General features: G+C 35.4%; 1 protein-coding gene across 20 annotated transcripts in view; it reads right to left on the bottom strand.

Moving 5' to 3' along the window:
- Positions 1–22,581, bottom strand: part of LOC131693700 (glucose transporter type 1) — a 704,006-nt gene that overhangs the window by 345,087 nt on the left and 336,338 nt on the right. For 17 of the 20 annotated variants that reach the window (XR_009306301.1, XR_009306302.1, XM_058981754.1 and 14 more), the window contains exons 2-3: positions 16,826–16,917; positions 862–1,370 (exon numbers count right to left, since the gene is read on the bottom strand). Coding sequence is in view for 1 of the 20 variants with exons in the window: in XM_058981772.1 (XP_058837755.1) it covers positions 862–882 (21 nt within the window). In the remaining 19 variants the exon portion in view is untranslated. The remainder of the gene's footprint in view (positions 1–861; positions 1,371–16,825; positions 16,918–22,581) is intronic. The other 3 variants (XM_058981755.1, XM_058981753.1, XM_058981752.1) reach the window with 1 other exon arrangement.

The raw sequence follows: 22,581 nt of genomic DNA, 5'->3' as shown, positions 1-22,581 counted from the left end.
AAGGACAGAGCAAAAAAACAAACAATCAAACGATTGTGGCAGGCGATGCGGGGGATGGCTCAATTACCGGTAATGATTCCGTGTGCGTGTTTTCGGCAGTTATCATGCTGAACGCAATCACTTTTCCCCAATAATTGAAAATGAATACTGGGTCACTTGTAGGCTGCTGCCCCTCGTTCACCCTGGCGTTTGTTCGTTGAATAATATTTTTGGTGTGAAAATTGGTTTTTCGGTTTCTTATTTAAGGCACGCAATTTCAAACGCTGAAACGTTTCCACTCGAAACTCAAATTTCAGCTCAGGCGTTCCATGCGGTGAATGGGTCTACGGTTATATGAAATGACACTTCACCACGGAACATTGGCATTTAATTCAACATAAATCCAACCTCATCATTTTATCACACCGCAAATGACAGGCTATCGTCAAAATAAATGACAACAGTTTTGCAACCCTTTCCAAATGAATACGTGAAAAACCGTGATCAGCATTTCTGCCAGTGAAAAATGTTATGCAATACAAATATTATAAATGACAGTTTAATGCACTAGTCGAACGCAAATCTATTGAACCGATAGTAATGGAGTATTGGTTGAAAAGTGTTTATTTTCATATTTTGAAATCAATTTTCAACCCGATGTATAAAAAAACCATTATCCTTATATTCATAGATTAACAATCATCATCAATTAAATCGGTGCGGTTTAAATGAAATAAATTAGAGTACCATCCGACGTATCAAATTGACCTCCGCTGTACGAAATTGACAGTATCCTGAAAACCATTATCAATTATAGTTATTAGACAAAAATGACAAAATCAGGTCACTCCCTGACTCCATCCATACGAATGAACTGCCTACCTTAATGGACAATCCAGCCATTTCGAGTATCCACCGGCAGGATTGATTAGTTCCGCTGCTGCTGCCAACGAAAACTACGGATGATTGCTACTAGATGCTGCGCAGCACTCCCCACTCCACTCCACTCCACTGCACTCGAGCCGAACGATGACGATATTGGTGGCGGTTGCAATTCCGGTAGATGCCGCTATCAGCACCACTTTTCACTAGCAACAACACACGAAACGGCAACGAAAGAAAAAAATGAACACTTTGCGGATGCTGCAGGAATCCGAGCTAGCTAGCGCACATATTTTCGATAGTGACGATATTTTTGTCTAGTTGCTATAGCTTATGCACTTTCACACACCGAGGAATTTGCTGCATTTGGTTGTTGGTTTTTCACTTGCGCTATGTCTAAGAACACTGTCACTTTGCGATAAAACACTACGGGAATCAACTATTCGAATGGTTTATTTTTCCTATGTTTTGATATTTACCACTAATCGTTCACTGGCAAAAGTTTTTGTCTGAAAGAATAAGAAAAAGAAATAAATCGTAAGATTGCATATTTGTACCTACTGTATATTAGGGTGTGTCATATATTCAAAATTTACAGAAACCAAAACAACACCTTAACATTTTTGTTATTTCACTTCTTGATAAAATTGAACTCCTTAAAAAATTGATAAATGAAATTTTAGGAAAAAGAGCTATAGTAAGTGAGGGTTTAACAAATGGACTTGACGTACACTGAAAAAACTTAGCATGTTAACATCAAGTAGAAAAATATTGAATTGATTCAATACTCAAACACATGAAAGGTACAGTATTGCCATTGCAATATCTAATCGAGTGAGGGAAATATGGTTTTCAAATGGAATTCATGCGAACATGATGTGAAAAGCACATCAACATCATAAGAAATACCGATGACTAAAATTTCAAAATGAATTACACGTGAAGATCACTTCGTTTTACCTTAAGGGGTTTCATATGTTGAGGTCAGTCAAAAACTAGAAAAAAAATTATTCCTCTATCGTAAAGTTTAGGTTCTTAAGAATATTATCCCAAATTTTTATACAGATATTATATAGATTTTTATATAGGTTCATAGTGATCGGAGCACTAGACGCAAAGTTATAGCGTTTTTCATTTTGTTCCCTTACGGAGGTGTAGCTTATACTTGAAACTTTAACCCATTCATGCCCATGTTGTTTGTGAACAACAACGTTTTTAAACAGCTATAACTTTTGATTGAAGCGATATTTGCTCACAAAAACAAGTAAGGCTCATTAATGTGATTATTGCCTTTAATTTGAGTATTAATAGTTACAAGGATCAGCTCTAGAACTGAAGTTATTGCAATTAGTCCGATTGGATTCCGATGGAACAGTGCTGCCAGAGAGAGTTTACGTTGACGACGTAAAATGATTTTTTCATATATCTTCTCTATGGTGCAATATTATTGAAAACTGATAAAACTTATCAATTTAGGCTGTCATTGACTACGTTTTCCACGTAGTCAGATTATTGTAATTATTCTAGGAGAATTGTATTGAGCATCAGCAGGAAAAAATTGACCAGCTTCTAGCACTGCCATGGAAGCACCTGTCTTTATGAAAATAGGCTTTTCGTGTTTCTTGACCCCAACGTTTTCAAGGAAAAATAGTTTTGAATCCCCACATGCACTAGAAAAAGGTGGGCATGAAAGGGTTAAACGCGATTATCTCGAAATCATGTTTTCCAAAAACGTCTTTGCGGTGAGTACGATTGCCGAAAAAGTTTTCAACTGATCTCAAATTTTTTTTTTAAATTGTTCCTAATTTTCCTAATGTCCTTGAACGATTCCATTTTTTCGTCAAAATTTTCATATCAATGTTATGATTTTTTTTAGGTGAAAATAGTGGATTTTTCGGAAAAATCGTTACCGTTTCTAACAAAAAGAATTTTTTTCAACGAATCGTTCAAGGACACTACATGTATCTATACTAATGATTTTTTTTCAGTTTTATGCTTTCACTTGAGCTGTTGGACTGGAATCGTAGTCACGGAAAACCTCTTTAAAAAACGCGTTTTGCGGAAATTTTATAACAATTTCGGCAATTTCTAATATTTTTTCATGTTCTCAAGTGGATTTTTCAAATTGGACATTTTAACGCTAGATATATAACAAATATTTCATAAAAATATAGCTACATAAATTTAAAAAAGTCAAACTTTTGCCTTTTTTCGCGTTTTCTCAACATATATAACCCCTTAATTGATATAAGATACAAGAATTGGCGAAATCAATTTGATACATATAGAAATGCACTACATGTTCATGTGGAAAATTCATACTTTATGATTCAGTAGAATGGCAACCCTAATAAATATCTTATGGTTAAATAGCTTAACGATGTGTTCAGGATATCATCTAAACTATATATATGGAATGGCGTTCCCATATGGGTTACAGTACGTGTATAGTTTATTTTTATTAGGGAATAAACATTCAATGAAATATAATGTCATATTCAAATGAAATTTGTTTGAATATAATTTGAAACGCCACATGAAATGCATTTTAATGGATTTCCACGCGAAATTCCAAGGAAAATCATTTGTTTAACTTTTAACATGAAAACGTTTACGTTCGTGATGTTTAATTTCACATGGTTACATCGTGTGGATTTTTTTGAGTGTATGTTGAATGAAATTTAGACAACCCTTCCAGCATTGACTAATCCATGTGCAGTTGTGTTAGTGCGAGATTGAGGTTAAATCGTGTGGAATTTTTGCCAAATGTGGTTAAACAAGATGGCGAAACGTAAACATCGTGTATACATATATGCCAATACACATTGCAATTGTGTTGGTGTCCTAGACAGTTGATTTTGACCCACTATGTAAACAAAATGGCTGCGAACGCCTAATCCGGCACCTAGCTATTATACCAAAAAACTTTGGACACAATGGAAGATTATGGCATACCTTTTATACAAAAAGCTGATAAGCGTCCAAATGTGCTACAACTGCGTCCAATTGATGATTTATGGGCTAATTTGAAGCGGAGAGTGTATGTCAATAATTTTCGACCTAAAACTATCAAACATCTGATAATCAAAATTGAGAGAGAAATCAAGAAAATGCCAACATCAACTTTTTCGACTGCATTGCGAAAAGTTTCTGCAAACTGTCTTAAAGCTTCTCGAATGAGCTCAATTTTTTTCTACATTAAGTTAACAAGCTGCAAAATTCATTTGATTCATTTGAATTCATTTGATTCATTTGATTCATTTGGTTCATTTGATTCATTTGATTTATTTGATTCATTTGATTCGTTTTGTTCATTTCTTTAATTTTATTAATTGCATGATCAGTCATTCCATTTATGTATTTCAATCAATTGCTACCACGAGTAATTCACCGACAGTGTTCTTAAAACTTTGAACGCGTTTAGCTCAAAGCATGATTTTTCAAAATTGCATACAATATCATTTGGAAAGGGTTCAATTCGAAGGCTTCATCTTTTGATCTCTAGAAAGAAAACCTTTTTCGTAATCCCAACCGAATAAAAGACTGCAACCAATGCGTAGTGTTTACCCGAAAACGAGATGAAGTGAATGCGCTCATTTTCACGACAAAGAAGTGTGATGCAGAGAGGACTTTTGGAACTGATCTCGCTGCGAAAAAACTTTGGTGCAATCTGAAATGGGACGGAATTCACAATCCCTTGAAGAGAACTGCCAGCGACGAAAATGCCGATGCCGATCAACGGAACCGATTCTTCTTCGAAAGACACCGTCGATTGAAGCATGCAAATATACTGAGCAGATCCGACGGCGATACCACTCCGTAAAACTTAAAATGCAATTGTTATTATTCATTGTTATTCTTCATTTGGGCGTTATTCAGCTTCTTTTTTTTAAACAACTTCAAAGATTCAATTTTTATTCACAATTCATAAGATAAAAATAATAATAAACGAATATTGTTGCTGTCGTCTATCCTGGCCGCAATGCTTTCCATTCCCTGTGTTAAATTACATTCTCGGTGTGAACAATGGTCAGCTTTATCCTCTGCTTTTCGCCGATCGTTCGGTCTGCCTTCTCCTTCGCTCGTGTTTGTGTCCTGTTCGTCGTCGCTAAAGCTTCGATTTTCGCTGTTAGATATTTGGTGATTTTTTGTGTTTTCGAGTGAGACTGGTATAGCCGTTTCCTTTATTGTTTTTTACTTTCCTAAGTGTATTCGCTATTGGTTTGAAGATACCATAAAATATCATTTGCCCGGCATTTGTTTTGGCTGGCTGTCTGTGGTGTATCAGCAGATGTCGAATATTGTTTGTTAGTGTTGGCTGTATTTGAAGAAGTTTTTTTGGTTTCAGCGCATGGGTTACCGTAGTGCCGTCTCGGTATAGAACTGGCATGTAGGTGTCTGCCCAGGGTATGTGCCGAGGGGCAAGCACTAAATCTTCAATACGACACAATGCCAAAAATATTAGGTAATTAGTAACTTTAAGTACCATTAAGTATCATAAAGTATATTAAGTACCGCCAATATTTAAAAAAATACGTGTCAAATTCATTGTACTTACAATGATTACAGGCAAGATTTTAAGTACAGCACCTTCGTACTTTAAATGTACAAAATATTTTAATTACCGCCAATATGTACTTTAAATACTTTAAGTACTTACACATTGACATTAATTACATTAAGTACCTTATTAAGTACAACAGAAGTAGTTTTAAATACTTTCATTATTTACTTTAATTACATTCAAAGTACGTGGGTATTTTCAATACGACGCACTCAAACCTGCTAGTGTTTGTCCCTCGGTATGTGCATAGCGTGCTTTGAATGTAGTTGACACCTTGAAATTATTTGCAAAGTATGGTCAAATAAGAAGGTATGGGTTGGTTCAGCCACATTCGCACCACCAAAACACCGTTGAGAATACCAGGGAAAAGTGCCATTTGGGACCGATTCTACTTCGTAATATTTCAACATGAAGCTTCAATTATAATTCGCACTAGTGCTCGGTGCTACATCGTGGAACCGGTTTTCCGTAAGATCATTGTCCATGTAAACGGGGATTTTAATTGTGACGTTTTCGTATTCGATGTTGTGTTGCATGTTGTTCTTCGCTAGGAAGCGTCGAGAGTTATTAGTACTACATGCCTCGTATGATGTAGCTGTATGTGTGCCACTTCTGTACGCACAAGTTCCATTTTCATCTTGATCAACTGTTCAAACCCCGCGTATTGTAAGTCTACGTCGGGTCTGCGAAAAGTCGATCGCGATTATGTTCTCCCGAAATGGAGAAATTCATTTTGTGTTTCACTCATTTTACTTACAGTTGGAGGCAACGGTACTTTGCTGTGTCTATAAGTTAAACGTACACACTAGAGCGAAGCAGCGAAACAGACTGACTGAAACTACAAGAGATCCACACCAACGCCACTGGCTGAGATGATATTCCAATATTATTCATAAAGATGCTCACTATCTTCATCCTCGCAATGTTCGTGGACCTATTTAAAGCAACTATCGATACCAAAATGTTTTCCTCGCTCTGGAAGGAAGCTATCGATACACCCATCCTGAAGCTTCGCTAAGTTATCCACCGATAAATGCCAATTCTAGGTGAAGATCTTCCATATCTAAAACAACCATCCTAACCTCAAAATAAAAAAATAATACCGGGTCTCGATAATTCGCAATAAAATATCGAGTTCGACTGAATGTTTTGGTATCAAACGAAAAAACGAGTCTTTAAATAATTTCATCATCATTTGACTGGTACCAATAATGAAATCTAGTTGGCACTTTGAGCGGATAAGTTTCACGTTTGAGAGTCAATAGCCCGCCAGCAATAGTAATGTTCAGTATGCAGAGTTAAAAATAATCGCAGCTTTTTTTTGACAACTGAAAATGAACTTAATGCGACTCGCGGTGAATAGGAAATATATTCATTCAAATATCCATGTTATTCATTCAGTTGAATATCGTACAATATATTCATTTCACTAATTATCTAGGAAAATGTTTTCAAATGCCGGTGAAGCATATGAAACAACAATCATCATTGCTTGCATTGTGCCAGGGCCTAACTTGATGCGTTTGATTCGTTGTTGCACGGTCGCTTCGTGTAATGGGCCGATATCTAGGGTACAAATTGTGGAGTAACCTCTCTGGTGTCGGTGATAGACACTTACTGCAAACAGAGACCGACGGAAAGTAATTATGAATAATAACAAAAATACTTGAATCTATTGTCGTTTTTTATTGAAACACACCGGGGCAGTGGGTTGCATTGGTTTTGTACTTTCTAGCAAAAGTTGAAATGAAACACGTCTAGTAGCCTACTCTTTCGCTAGAGAATGCAATACCAGTGCAATTCACTGCATCGGGGTTTTTCATTGAAAATTGTAGAATCTCCATATTCCAAATTATAGTTGTTGAAAAGTTGAAAAGTCAACAAAACGTTGCTCCAATACTACGATAAAGATGTTTTCAGCGATGGCATTGAATATTAGTTGAACATTCGTACCTGGCGAAAAGTCCTGTTTAAATATATGCTTTCACATCGTGATAAATCACGTAACAAAAGCGGGCAAAAGCACAGCAAACCTGTTCAGAAAATGGTATGATCAGATAAAGCGCGCCACTTTGAACAAAAGAATTTCCATTCTTTTGATAAAGACGTACAGGGGAAGCGGAAAAAAAAATACGAAAAGCAAATTCCTGCGTGAAAACTATTTATCAACACCGTCATTCCTGTTATTGTTATTACTGTTATTGTTATTATTATTATGGAAGTCTTACTTGGGACTACACCCAGCGCACAACTAACTCGGAGCGGTCCTGCTTTTGTCCACCTTCTCCCCCACTTCCCACTGAAAATGTTTATTCACTATTTTCCCGCTGCTGCCATTTTCCATTATAGCAAGTCCCAGCAGTCGTCAACCGGGAAGCGGGAGGAACTACTTCGCTCTTCCCTCGCTCACTCCTCACTTACCACGGCGGACACTTTGAACGATGTTCTTCCCAAACACGTCCCGCGAGGCTTCTATTATCTTCCGGGGTTTTTTTTTCTATACATCTATATTTTCCTTTTCTTCCGATCCACGACCGAAAAGTAAGTATTTATGCTGCTTTTGATGGATTTTCCCCGTTCCCCTCGCCCGTCCGGTCCAATTCCGTCCGGCTGTGGTTCGTCGGTTGGGGCGAGAGTGTTGCGAAGACTGCGGTGCGAGGACTTTTATCCACTCACACTTTTTTTTCCCACTTCCGCTCGGCTGATGTTATTGTTTGCTGTTCGCCAGACCAGCCCAGGCCAGGCCAGGCCAGGCAGTCAGTCAAGCAGTTTTCTTAATGCGATGCTGCACTTGATGTCTTTGCCTCGAGATTTCTGGCTAATGGAGATAGTTTAACAACGGAGCCGGCCGATGGAAGAGCGAAGGGACATGGAGGAAAACATCGCCGATAAAATTGATAAGAAAATGGAGAACAATCACTCGCGTTGAGTGGGATTTTTTTTGAAGTCGAGCGATAAAAATGATCAGTTTAAAAAGAGTGATTGCAAAGTGGACGGCGCTATTTAGTAAGTTGAGAATGTTTTATGGTGGCTTTTTGTTATAGAAGCTAACAACGCAAATATATTCAGTATTTATCAATATCAAGAGTACCGGACCGGAGAGTCAGGGACATATTCGTTGAGACTTAAAATATACGAAGAGCTGGTTATTCCAATATTCTTTTATTCAGCGGAAAAGTAACTAAAGCTTAACTTATATCTAGTCCTCAAAATATGCCAAAAGTGAAACATCAGACACCGAAATAAAACTAACCCGCGAAACGCCGCTTCAAAAAACAACTAACAAAAAGTACTTTTTGTGCCAATACCGCAAGCAATTAAAAAAAGTCCCTAAAGTCACACCATAAGAATTGACAAGCCTCATATGGGTGTAAATTGCAGAACAATCTATCACCTCTCAATAGTATACAAATAACTGTCTCAGTCTTTAAAAATTCAAAACAAGGGTTTCTTACTATCCGACGTTTCGGGTTTTAGCGATGCGGTGACACTAAACGATGGCAGTATAACCTTTCTCCGGGACCGATCCACATCCGCCATAGACAGGGCTGTAGAGAGAAATTGCGGACCCGGGGGATCTAGCATGAGGGCCCCCTCCATCATTGTCGATTTTTCTAACTCAGAAACTGTTAAAACTCGAAATCTGTAGGAAAAAATAATTATCAGCTATTATGTATTGTATGGAGAACTATAAGAGAATACACTTGGTGCTGTTAATTCCAATGACTTTTCTTCATTTCAAAGAGTGTTACGGTCAATATTTTTCGTTTATTTTCCGTCGGTTTCTGTCCGCACTGTGTGTCTATCACCGATACCAGTGAAGTGGCTCCACAACCAAATATCGGTTTATCAACAACTATACTTCCCTTGCGAAGAAAGACGTGACACAGAAGCCAGACACATTGGACTGAAAGGCGGTCACGCTTATCACTCAACCATCTATGATCAAAATTTGGTCGAACAACAATGATCAATTTAAAAAAAAAATTTCATAAGTTCAATATTTAGCTAAGCTTTAGGTTGATCGTATTTTAATTACTGCCATCAGGTTCTGAACAGCCACCTCGTTCACAGTCAGTTTACTTGAACAGTTTTGGGTCTTATTCAGGCTCCGTTTGACGATAGACCAATAGTCTTCGTTGGGAGGGTTCTTGTCCTTGGGCGCCACCAGAACCTTATAGACGTTATACCACTACATGTCCTTTTCCGTAATGGCAGTATTCAAATCCGCTCAAAATAGCGTGGAATAATTGTATTGGTTCATGAAAGGTAGCAGACTTTTTTCATGCACTCGTTCACCTAAATTTCCTTATTGACGGGCTCGTTCGCAATGAAAATGTCGCTTTTAAACCCACAGGTACAGAAAGCCTGCCAAACCAGATATTTCGACAGCTTCATATGCTTTCGCTAACTTGGCGTGCAAGTATTTTGGACTCAGGCTATACGTGAGCAAAATTGCTCTGAATTGCTCCTTTTGTTTGGTTGACACTTTTATAACTGAAGAGCAAATGTCATATAGAAAAAGTATCTTTCTGCACGCAACCAAATGAGGGGTTTTCGGATTTGTTGAAAGTCGTGTAAGGAAATACGTCAAGTTTAAGTCGAACAAATTTTGATCGCCAATTTTAGATATCTCTACGAACAAATTTTGTAGCTTTGATAGTAGCCGATTTTTCAATATTTTCATATTTCTCAGGATGTCGGTATTGCATTGTTTTATTCGAATCTTCGTCTGGTTTCACCTAGAATTCGTTAAAGAAACAACACATTTGCCCAAGTCGATGCGCTACAACATTGCTAGTTTCTGAAAATACAACTTCTCATTTGTTCGATAGTGTTGCTGACTTTTTTTTGGTTTCAGGGAAAAATGTTTTATGTGATTTTTGCGAGTTTTCATTTATATGTTTGGTGCAATATTATTGAACAACTCATAATTTTTTTTTTATAAATTGTGAGAAAAAAAATAACAAACGAGGAAAAATTAATAAATAGATAAAATGAAACAAAACAAGAAACGAACAAAACGACACCTAAAATAATAGAAAAAGACTAATAATATGCAAATAGTCAAAAACCTACAAAATAGAAAAAAAAATCCAAAACGGAGATACAACAGAAATGGAAAAAAATTAAGACAATGGCAAAATTTAAAAAAATTTTAAGCATATAAACTATTTCAAAAAAATTGCAAAATAAAACAGATTGAATAATTGAAACAATCAGATTAAACGAAGGAAATGAAAAATAAAAATTAGACAAATATTGAAGAAATAGAAAAATATAGCTAAATAGGTAAAATAATGAAAACCATGTGAATAACAAAATGAAAAATAAAACATCATGAACATGGAAAACAGTAAAAATGGCAAAAGAAAGAGAAATGAAAGCAATAAAAATATAAAAAAGACAACAATTAACAAATATGGAAATGAGCGAAATGGATCCACTGAGTTAAACGTAAAAATAAAAATTTTACATAATGTTTGAAATATAAAAATTAATAGCAAATTTAAAAAATGGAAGCATGAAAACAAGAAAATGGGAAAAAGTTGCTTCAAAATGTTTCAAAATACAAGAAATGATACTGTACAAGAATGGAATAAAACGATAAAAACAAAAAACTACGAAATATCTAAAAATGGACATGTTATTTCTTTAAAGAAACTAATAGAAATAAAAATGGGAACAATTGGGCAGAATAGATTGAAGAAAAATTAGAAGACAGAAACAAGTGTGAATAGCCCAAAAACAGACAAAAGTGAAATCATAGAAAACATGTTAAATCAACATGGTTTAAATGGATAAAAAAGAGAATCGTAGATGAAATAAAAAAAACAGGAATAATATCACAAAGAAAAACAAGAAAAAATTTAAAAAAATAAATAAATTTATATAAAGTAAAAGTGGGAATAAATTAAAATTTTAAGAAATAGAAAACCGAAAACATTCAAAAAACAAAGATCAAAATAAAATAATAGGAAAAATATTTAAATTAAAGAAGTAACAAAATAGAATATATGAAATTCAAAATTGTTTAAATGGGTAAAAAGGAAATTCTAAAAGTTATGGAGCATACCAATGAACAAAAATGGGTGAATATTGAAAAAATTCCATATCAAAGAAAAGCATATATTTCAAATGGAGAACAGAAAATTTCACAACACGAAAAAAGTTAAAACGAAAGAAGTCGAATAAAAACATTCATTGAGCAAATGAGAGAAACCTAAAATGAAAAAGGCGGATAGAGAAATGCTAAGATAAGTTTATTGGAAGATACAACTACATGAAAATAATTGAAAATATAAGTTTTGTTAAACAAATTGAATAAATTTAATGAAATCAGTTAAACAAACAAATACAAATGAAACAAATAAAACGATAGATAAAATGGCAAATACGGCAAAAGATGAAATTAAAAAAGGGACAAATACAAAAAATAAGACAAATTTTAAAAGAAAAACAAAAATGGTAAGAATAGAAAAAGGAAAACATGGGGCAAATTATACAAAAAATGTAAAATAAGATTAAATAGAGAAAATGGACAGTATACAAAACCTGGATAAAATGGAAAAAGAAAAAAAGCAAATATGAAAATTTCAAGAGAAAGCATTCTAAAAGAAGGCTTAGATTTCTTCTTTCCAACAGATTCCAATTAATGAAATTCATGAAATTCACAAAATTCATGAAATTCATGAAATTCATGAAATTCATCAAATTCATCAAATTCATCAAATTCATCAAATTCATCAAATTCATCAAATTCATCAAATTCATCAAATTCATCAAATTCATCAAATTCATCAAATTCATCAAATTCATCAAATTCATCAAATTCATCAAATTCATCAAATTCATCAAATTCATCAAATTCATCAAATTCATCAAATTCATCAAATTCATCAAATTCATCAAATTCATCAAATTCATCAAATTCATCAAATTCATCAAATTCATCAAATTCATCAAATTCATCAAATTCATCAAATTCATCAAATTCATCAAATTCATCAAATTCATCAAATTCATCAAATTCATCAAATTCATCAAATTCATCAAATTCATCAAATTCATCAAATTCATCAAATTCATCAAATTCATCAAATTCATCAAATTCATCAAATTCATCAAATTCATCAAATTCATCAAATTCATCAAATTCATCAAATTCATCAAATTCATCAAATTCATCAAATTCATCAAATTCATCAAATTCATCAAATTCATCAAATTCATCAAATTCATCAAATTCATCAAATTCATGAAATTCATGAAATTCATGAAATTCATGAAATTCATGATATTCATGAAATTCATGAAATTCATGAAATTCATGAAATTCATGAAAATTCATGAAATAAATTAACAATGGGTTCGTGAAATTCGTGAAATTCATGAAATTCATGAAATTAATGGAATGAAATTAATGAATTTAATTAAATGAATTAAATGATTGAAATGAATAAAATGAGTGAAATGAATGAAATGAGTGAAATCAATGAAATGAGTGAAATTAATGAAATGAGTGAAATGAATTAAATGGGTGAAATGAGTGAATAATTGAAAAGACTGAAATGAATGAAATGAATGCAATGAATGAAAGGAATGATAGGAATGAAAGAAATGAAAGAAATGAAAGGAATGAAAAGAATGAAAAGAGTGAAAGGAATGAGAAATGAATGAGAAATAAATGAGAAATGAATGAAACGAATGCACAAAGTTTGGTCAAGTGGCAATAAGCTAAATACAGATACAAAATTTCTGTTATTTGCTATTCTGTGGTAATAAAGTTACAGGAAATGTTATGGGCCTCTTGAAAAACCTTTTGTTGCTAATGGAGAAAAGCGTCATAATAAAACAATATAATTATGCTATTAAAACCAAACTTAAATTATCTCGAGAAACATTACATTTCGGAGAATTTTTGTTATGAGCATTTTGATTTAAAATGGCGTTTCGAATCATATTCAAAAAGAAAATTGTATTTTTGACTGCAAATAGTATGAATTATAAACATATGTCAAAAGTTGTTGGTAAGAAAATTTTGTTATTGAAAGCTTCTCCATAATCCAAATAAACTGAAAAAGTTTCTTTTGTGTCTTTAAAACGAAAAAAATGGATGGTGGACACTTTATGATGGGGTAACGCGAATAACTTTTAAAAAGGGCAAAATTTCACGATCAATTGTTTTATTGGAGCGAAATTCCAAATATCTGGAACACTATCGCATTTTAGAAGATTTTTGTCAAATGTATTTTGATTTAAAATGATACTAAGAATTATATTCTGCAATAAAATTACAGTTTTGTATGTCAATTAGCATGAAATTTAAATTTTTTTATAATGTTATTGTTGTAAAAACTTTTTTATCGATAAGTTGTCCATCATATAATCATGTTCAAAATGTTTTCTTTCTCTTTAGGTTTTAGTTGGCAAAACATAAAAAAATTAAAAAAAGGGTTTTTTGCAATTTAAATTTTTAACATAAATTTTTGTTTTTGTAAAAAATGACAACATTTTTTTGCAGTGTGTATTTTTTTCTTATAGAAGTATTCATTCCCTGAAACTCGTTCTCAGATAGTTCGACCAAAAACTTTTGTAAATTAATGCACGTAGAAACGTCTACGCTCTTTTGAAAAATTGCTCTTGCGAATATTGCAACTGTCAGAAAAAATCATGGAGATTATTAAACCGAGCACAACTGCCAACTTTCGTTCAAATCGACGATGGTCATATTTTGCAGTCGGCCAGTGTCTCATGGAATCCCTCAATAATGATTTCATGCATGGCTAAATATTTTTCAAGCAAAATCTAAATAAGGCGAAAGTACTTTTTCTCGATGTTTTTAAAATCTGGGGTACGACAGGTCACTATATTCGAGGTTAAATAAAACACCTAGAAAAGCAGCGGTTCAACTTTTATTTGAAGAGTATGAATATCGCAGATTATTTAAAAATTAATAGTACAAATAGTAAATGCAATCTATTGACGTTATTCTGGTAAAAAATGAAGAAGTAGCAATTGATGTAAACAATCATGAAATCACGGAAGGAAAGTCTGGTTTTGTACTTGCAAATCACGGTGTCTTCGTCGTCGCCAGCGTGTGGAATTGAAGTTGTGCATTTCGGCTAAGGTGATTGCTTAGCTGTGCAACGATCACGTTTGTGCTTCGGAGTATTTTTTTGGATTTCTTCTCCTTCTCTTTTTCGATCATGTAACACATAACATTTCAATGAGTTTTCAAGGATTAAAAACTGTTTTAGGCATTTACGTAGGTTCAACTGAAAACTTATGGCGTAACTAGTGATGATAACTCCAAATTCAAATATCTATGGAATTAATAAGCTTTTGCTATTTAATAGGTGCTATTTAATAGGTGTATTTTCAAAAGAAAACTGTCCGATTCAGTTCGAATTCGGCTACCAATTTATCTCGTTTGAGAATCAAGATTCCACTGGAACACATAACCCTCACGGTTTCAAATGAAACGATAAAATTGAAGCGAGCTAGTTTCGATGACGATAAACTCAATTAGAAAACCTACTATTTCATGCGAAAAAGATTTCACCAGCAGCCGAAAAAGTGGGCCTTACAAATATGGCCAGGGGTGGTATGTTGGTGATGCTTAAAACTTCGCAGAATCTTCCGCTGCATAATATGGGAGTGGCATTGACAGGATAATTCGCCGCTACACAACGGAACCGATCGATTCGGTTCCATTCCGGCAACAAATTTCCACGGAATTGACGACACTGCGAGAGAAGCCATCGCGCGACCTCTAACTAGGTTAAAATTTGCCAGTGGCACCGAAGAGCGGCGGCATACGGTGCGGCGGCGTGGCGGTAGAACCACACCGGGACGACGGAACCCGTGCGAATTGGTGCGACGCAGCAGAAGCCGAGCCTCGGTTCGGTAGTAAAATTACAAGATAATTTATTCAATTTCGCTAATTTATCGGCTGCCGAGTTAATTTTGGATTTAGTGTGACAACGACGGCGACCAGGGCTGTGGAAATTTATGCAGTTCCCCCGCTTCAGTCTGATTGACGATGATAGCGCGCGTGGGTGGTAATAAAATTAGTCAACTTCCGCTCGGTTCCGGGTGCAAGAGATTAGATCGGGGACTTTCGTCGCAACTTGGGATGATTAAAACTTTAATCTCGTTTGCAAAATAATCGCTCTGTTTGGGATGTTGTTTATGTCGCTGCCAAAAGATAGCGGATCGATCGATAGCTGTCGAAAAAATCACAGGTATGTTTGTTTAATTTTCAAATCATTTACAACATAATTTTCATCAAAGAGAAGAAAAATTCAGGAACAAAATTAAATTCCATTTCAGAGAAGACGTCCTTCAAACGAACCGTGAACTCAAGTCTTAATTTATATTTCCTTTGTTTTTACCTGTCATGCCTTTTATTATTAGTCGTTACGAGTCCCCTTGCAATTTTCAGGAAGAGAAGAAACGTGTTTTGCATACCAAAATAGATTCATAACTCGTGGCAGAACCGTTCCAATTCCTTAACTTTCTGCCGGAGCAGTTTATTGTTTGAATATTACCCTCCATACATAAGTTGCATGCCCATTTAGCGCGAACCCAAAACTCGGTCAAGCGCGAACTTTTCGATTTTTTTAGGTCGCACAGTTGAAGCTTTAGAATATTTGTGTATAAAAACTACTGGCTAGTCAATATCGCACCTTTAGGAAACTGATCCGCTGAACCAATACGGACCAGATCAGAACCATTTCAGTATTTCAGGTTATCGCTGATAATTGTTGATTTTACACGTCGCAGTTCGGTTCAAGCACCGCATTGGAAAGCCATTAATTATCAGCATTGTAGAACATCGTGTCGGGCGCATGTTTTTGGTTGGACGGTGCTGCAGTACTTGGGCGCGACTCGGTTCAAACCCAAATAGAACAATTCAGTCTTGCACAGTCGCTACCCGTTTACCAGGAATGGACGCCAAATGCAATGTAATGGGTAATAATTTTTAGTTACATAATCAGCAGGGACCATGGATATTAACATGGCTAATTCGTGATACTGTTTGAATGTTGTACCTGGAAATTTCACGCTGAGTTCAATTGTACAACAGTAAACTTCTTAAACAGACAGATAAACTCGAAAATAATCACCACAAATCGAATGCTTTTATGTCGCTTAGAATTGCTATCGATTATTTTCCAGTATTTACCACCATTCAACTGGTTTAGAACACCCAAGGACAAGTTCGAAACCAGCATACCTACACCATAATCGTTATCAGATAAACTGCTTTGCCCCGACGGCGGACACCATCGTCTCGTAAAACGAGTGAAAACTTTTCCTCTCGCATTTTATTTTGAATTATTCATTTGCCACTGATGATGAATTGACTTTCATAATAGAAACTTTAATTAATACCTTCACACTTCCGGCGTGTCGGTGCGGTCCCTGAGCAGGACCTTGCTTCAAGCCAGCTGCCGCCTTAAAGCTGTTCAGTATGATGCAGAAAGCTAGAAATAATCGAAAAATGGCGTGCTTAATGTTTTTGCGTTGGCTTGCATTGGGGTACAACAGTGGCGTAGCTAGGAGGATAAAGATTCTGTTGCTTCCAAACCAAAACAATGTTTATGAAAAAATTAATAAACATCAAGAAATTTAAGGTTATATTTCGGCTTTCAGACTGGAGAAAATGTCAAACAACAATCTATATACTTTTTATCCGACGTTTCGGCGATGGATATTGCGCCTTTTTCAAGGAATTAAGTTGGTTACCGCCCTGCTGGTTCAGTGGCGTAGCCAAGGGGGGGTTTTGGGGGTTAAAACCCCCTCCAAACCAAAATATTTGAATTGAAGAAAAAAAAGTTTGATGCTGACTAGTTTATTAAGTATTCGAATAATAATTTTGGAAGTATATTATCTGTTCATTGCATTGAGAACCTAATGTTTTAAACGTTATGGGGACTTTTTGTAAATTGTGAGAATGGGATCTTGTAACCAATATTTTAGTGAGGATCCTATAGTTGATAAATCATGTAAATATCAAGCAAAATAGCTCAATGAAAACGCCTTAATAGAAACTGATGAAAAATGGCGTTTAATGCCTAACAGGTCAGAATTGGTTTTTATGTGCATTTGATTTTTTTTAGGTTATCACTTATATAAAGTGCTAGCTAGTGGCACTTTTTCGCTTTTTATGGTGTACATTTGGATATCGAATTGAATGGCGCCAAGATTCCATCATTTGGAAACCGTCAGCTTTTGGAGGTTTAGTATTTAGCAGCATAATTTTGTTGATAAATTTTTCCAGTTAGATGCATTACTAATTCCAATCAAATTTAGTTCGAGACTCTTCAGCAAAGTTTTCAAGAATGTTTTTGCAAATAGCTTGGTTGAAGATATGAATGCAACCCGTATTTGTGCATTTTAGGCCATATTGCACTACGATTCCCTTACTAATCATTATAGGCGGCAACGAAGAATTTGGGAGAACACCTTGTAGATGACGTTTACTATCCTGATATGCAAAAGTGACTTCAACGCCACTTTGGTCAAAATTAACTTTTTCGTATTTTTAAGTTCACTACAAAAATTCGCATCTTTCAGTGCAAACGACTTCAAATAATAAAAAAAAATAAACTGTTGAAATCCGAAAAGCAAAGTGGTGAAAGCATGCTTTTACCCGCACCATGCAAGATTTGAAAATTGAAAATTTTCCTGAAAAATATACTCGATGGCATTTACGTCACCTTTGCATACAAGGCAGTTGAGTAATGTGATTAATCGGTAATTAGTTGCAAAAATCCCGCTTAACACAATTTTTATAGATAGGACATACTACTCCCTACATCCTATACTTCGATAAAATCTCCTCCTTCCAGATCTTCAACAGCACCCACTGGAGTGCTCTGGCCAATTCCTCTATTCTGTGTTTGAGTAGTTCACATGACAGTTGATCATTGCCAGCGGTTCAACCGTCTTATTTTTCATGAATCTTAGGTAGATCCGGAATCTGTCAACGACTGCGCGCGTCTCCAAGCTGATTCTTGCAATACTATTGTCGTCTACTGCTTCGCTATTTTGGTTCGTCATAATATACTTATCAATCGTGTGAATTTCTGCACATTATTTATAAGGTGTACAGACTATCCTGTGCGAAAAACGGTTTATACAATGCCCTCGGCCTACCAGGATGTTTTTGTCACCGATTACGAGCCCTACATTCCGCCATAGGCAGCTATCACAGACATGCTCCAGCTGCGCATAAAATGCATCTTTCTCGGCTTCGTGAGGTCAGTGCACATTGATCATGCTCTAGTCGAAGAAATAGCCTTTGATCCACACTACACACATCCTTTCGCTGATCGCCTGCCACTTGATCACGCGTTGGCGCATTTTGCCCAGCTCTTGTGCCTTCGTTCGATCCCCGCATTTCCACACCTTCTGCCCCATCTATCAAAGCTCCTCCAATTCTATGGTTTCGAAGTTGCGAGTTTTGCATCTCATCCTTTTCTCCTTGATTGTTAGTGAAGTGGTGTTTTTGGGCCACTCGTTGAACTTGACCTAACCTGTCTCGTAGTCCGCCACCCACCATAACTGACACCTACGACAGGTATTTAGTTCTGCCTACGTTAGAGTTATAGCGCCCATGCCCGCTCACACCATTCCTTTTCGCTATTACTGCAGAACACGCTAGTACTCAGTCGATCGCGGCCTACAGATTAAATGTCATCAACATTTTTGAAAAATCTAAGAATTTCGTCAAAACCCCCTCCAAACCAAATTTCTGGCTACGCCACTGTGCTGGTTTGCTTTACGGTAACACGGTAACCAACTTTATTCCTTGAAAAAGGACGCAAAATATGTCGCCGAAACGTACGATAAAAAGTATATAAACCGTTGGTTGACATTTTCTCTAGACTGAAAGTCGAAATATAACCTCAGACCATCAAGAACGTAAAATGTTATTATAACAACTATTGGTTTACTAATATACTCCAAATTAGAAGAAAAAACCTAGCATCTATTTAGATCAGCTCTGTCGTTTTAGAGAATTGTCCTAGTAATGGTCTTTCTTCGGCAATGTTTTCGTTCTGACAATTCCTAAATACACTCTGATAAAAATCATACCAAAAACTGTACGTATATAGAGCGGCTGGTGCACTGTAACTTCCATTTACAAACCAAACCGGGGGCTCGTAAAATGAATTAATTCGTAAAACGGTGCTCGTTATTTGGGATTTAGTTCGTAAAAAATGTTTGCGTCATATTCTATTCTATTCCATTTTATTCTATTCTAACCCTTACACAGCCAGTATTGAAAAGCATCCTGGAAAACACTGCAGTTATTCTGTAGTGTTTTTCTTGTCAATATTAATATTTGAAGCATATTTTGATATGTCGCAAATATCAAAACGGCCAGGCCTACTGTGCAGAGTTTGGTTTGAAGATGTTTCAAAATTAAACGGGCGATTAAATTATTCATTTAATAAATAATTTAATCAACGAATTGTTTCGAATCTTAGAGGAGGAAGAAACGAGGACAACCGTACCGACCGTTTCAGTTTAAAGGGGATATATAAATCGTTGGGAGTGACTTTGCTAAGAAGGTTAATGTCACTCCTTTGGTCCTTTGGGATGGGACAGAGATATTTACACCTTGTCCTGGCTAATAAGCCTAGGTTAAAGCGCCTTTACTCGCTCTGCGCTAAGGACAAACGAACAATGGTACTAAACTCGAAAGCGAAAAAAAACACAATTTCTTTCACACCGTGAGTTAGATCTTTATGAAAATCAGTCAGCTTATGTTAAATATTGTTGCAGTACTTCTGATTGATTTTCACGAAAATCCTACACACGGTGTTCCCGCCTTCGACTTTTGTACCTCCGTTCATTCGTTCTTAAAATATTCAGATTATTTGTTAGAAGATGTGTCGTCCTAGTCGGACCTTTGCGATGAGTGTAATAACCAACACATCACACAGTATAATTTGTTTTAATGTGAATGTGAAATGTAAAATTATTAATAAAAATGAAGAAGACAGAAATTTAGCTTTTGTGCTGTTTACTGGAACTCCTCCGCTTCTATTGCTGCAACGACTAATGTCAAGAGACGTAATCCTCACCGCCTTTTGAAAGAAAAATACTTGTTCTAGCACGGAAACCGATAGAATTATATCCTTAGTGGGGTATTGAAAGGAACGAGAAACTTATTTCGTACGCACAACAGATGTGCAAAAATTAGTAGCATCCGTCTCCTACGGAACAAGTTATCACGATGTCCGGTTTGAATATGATGGCCGCCGTCCACTGTGCAATTAAACTTATGCACATATCAATGATTCAAAAGAGTAATTTTTGACAATTATTCACGATCCTTTCCTCATAACAAAAACTAATTGATATAAAGTAAAATAAGGCAAACCGAATCGAAACTATAGGAGTGACCTTTCGTTCCCGCCTGAATTAAGTTTTGCTTGAGTTCGAACAAATGAACAAATGAACAAATCGAGCAAATAAACAAATGAACATTTAAACAAATGAAGAAATCCCTAAATTCACAATTGAACAAATAAACAACTAAGCGAAGTAGTTCAACTAAGCAACTAAAACAAAAAAAACACATTAACAAACTAAAGAATGAACAAATGTGTGATCAAAACAACTAATGAATAGACGAACAAATGAGTGAATGAACGAATGAACAAATCAACAAAGAAAAATACGATCAAATAAACAAATGCAAAAATTAACACACGAAGGTGTCAAGAAATGAACAAATCAATGTTCATTACAGATGAATTAATTAACGTTTTGACATATGAGCAAATGAACATATGAACAGAAGAAGAAATGAATAAATCAACAAATGAATAAACAAACATTTCATATGAACAGTTGAACCTATGAACAAATGAGAAAGTGGACAAATGAGCCAATGCACAAATGAAAAAATAAAAGAATTAATAAATAAACAAATAAAAATATGAACACGGAGGTGAACGAAAATTCGACCGATGGTAGATGTCAAACAAAATGATCTTACCGCGCAGCGGCAAACTGCACCAAGAAGACCCGACAGACAGGAAATAACTTGTCTGTGTTTTTGTTTTCGCATATTATAGAAGCATGAAGGATCCACGGTTAATTATGTTGACGCATTTAGCGGGAGCAAATAAACTAAAAAAAAGGTAAAAGTACGAAAGAGAAAGTATAAGAAAAGAGAAAGAAGACACGATGAAGAGCAAATGAACAAATATACAAATAAATAAACAAACAAGTTAACAAAAGAACAATGAATGATTATATGAACAATTGAGCATAAGAACAAGTGAACTAATAAACAAATGAACCAACAAACAAATGAACAAATGAAAACTGAATACCGCTCCAGTCTATCTTCTCATCTTGCCAAGTGCAAAAGTCAAAATTCGCTATAGATTCCATCAAAGCAAGTAAATAATTTTGCCTGCCGTGTTTTTTCTTGTCCACCGTACAAACAATGAAGAGACGAAATACGGGAGAAGACAATTGTGATTTACTTTAAAGAAACTGGCGTTAGACCTACGATTCGCTACGTGAACAAGTAACAAAAAATGAGGATAGCATTTAAGTTAGCGGATGTCTTCCCCATTCAATTCTACAATGAACAGTTCTAAGATCGTTCGAAAAGCTAGCTGATGTAAAAAGTGGCACTAAACATACCAACATGAGCATGACAACACCAGTATTATGATCCATGTAGATATGAACGACTTCCAAGTCCGGCATCTTTTACTAAACCGCAATCTGATACTCAGCCAACGATCACGACTGCACTCACTCAAAATCAACCGCGAATATCGCCACTGAAAAAAAAACTAACATCAAACGAGAATACTTGATCATGACCCAGAAGAATAAAAAAATGATATAAATATTCGACCATAAGTACCAAGAAGACAGTAGCGGCGATGACATGGACGTGTTAGACAGCGGGAGAGAAGGCAGTCCGACAACCTCCAAGCTGCAGTAACTGACGTAGTGATTGTTTCGCTAGGATCTCCATGCGCAACACTAAGTAGCGTGCACAAGTCTATGAAAAAAGTTTGATATCATACGTATTAAAAATATATAAAAGACCTACGGCTCATTGAGCCATGTTAAACAAAAAAAATAGCACACGCTTCGAAGAACTC

Source organism: Topomyia yanbarensis, chromosome 3, assembly GCF_030247195.1.
Source record: "Topomyia yanbarensis strain Yona2022 chromosome 3, ASM3024719v1, whole genome shotgun sequence".
NCBI classification, from domain to species: Eukaryota; Metazoa; Arthropoda; class Insecta; order Diptera; family Culicidae; genus Topomyia; species Topomyia yanbarensis.
Note: the sequence above shows the minus strand (reverse complement) of the source record. Positions and strands in the feature narration are given on the sequence as shown.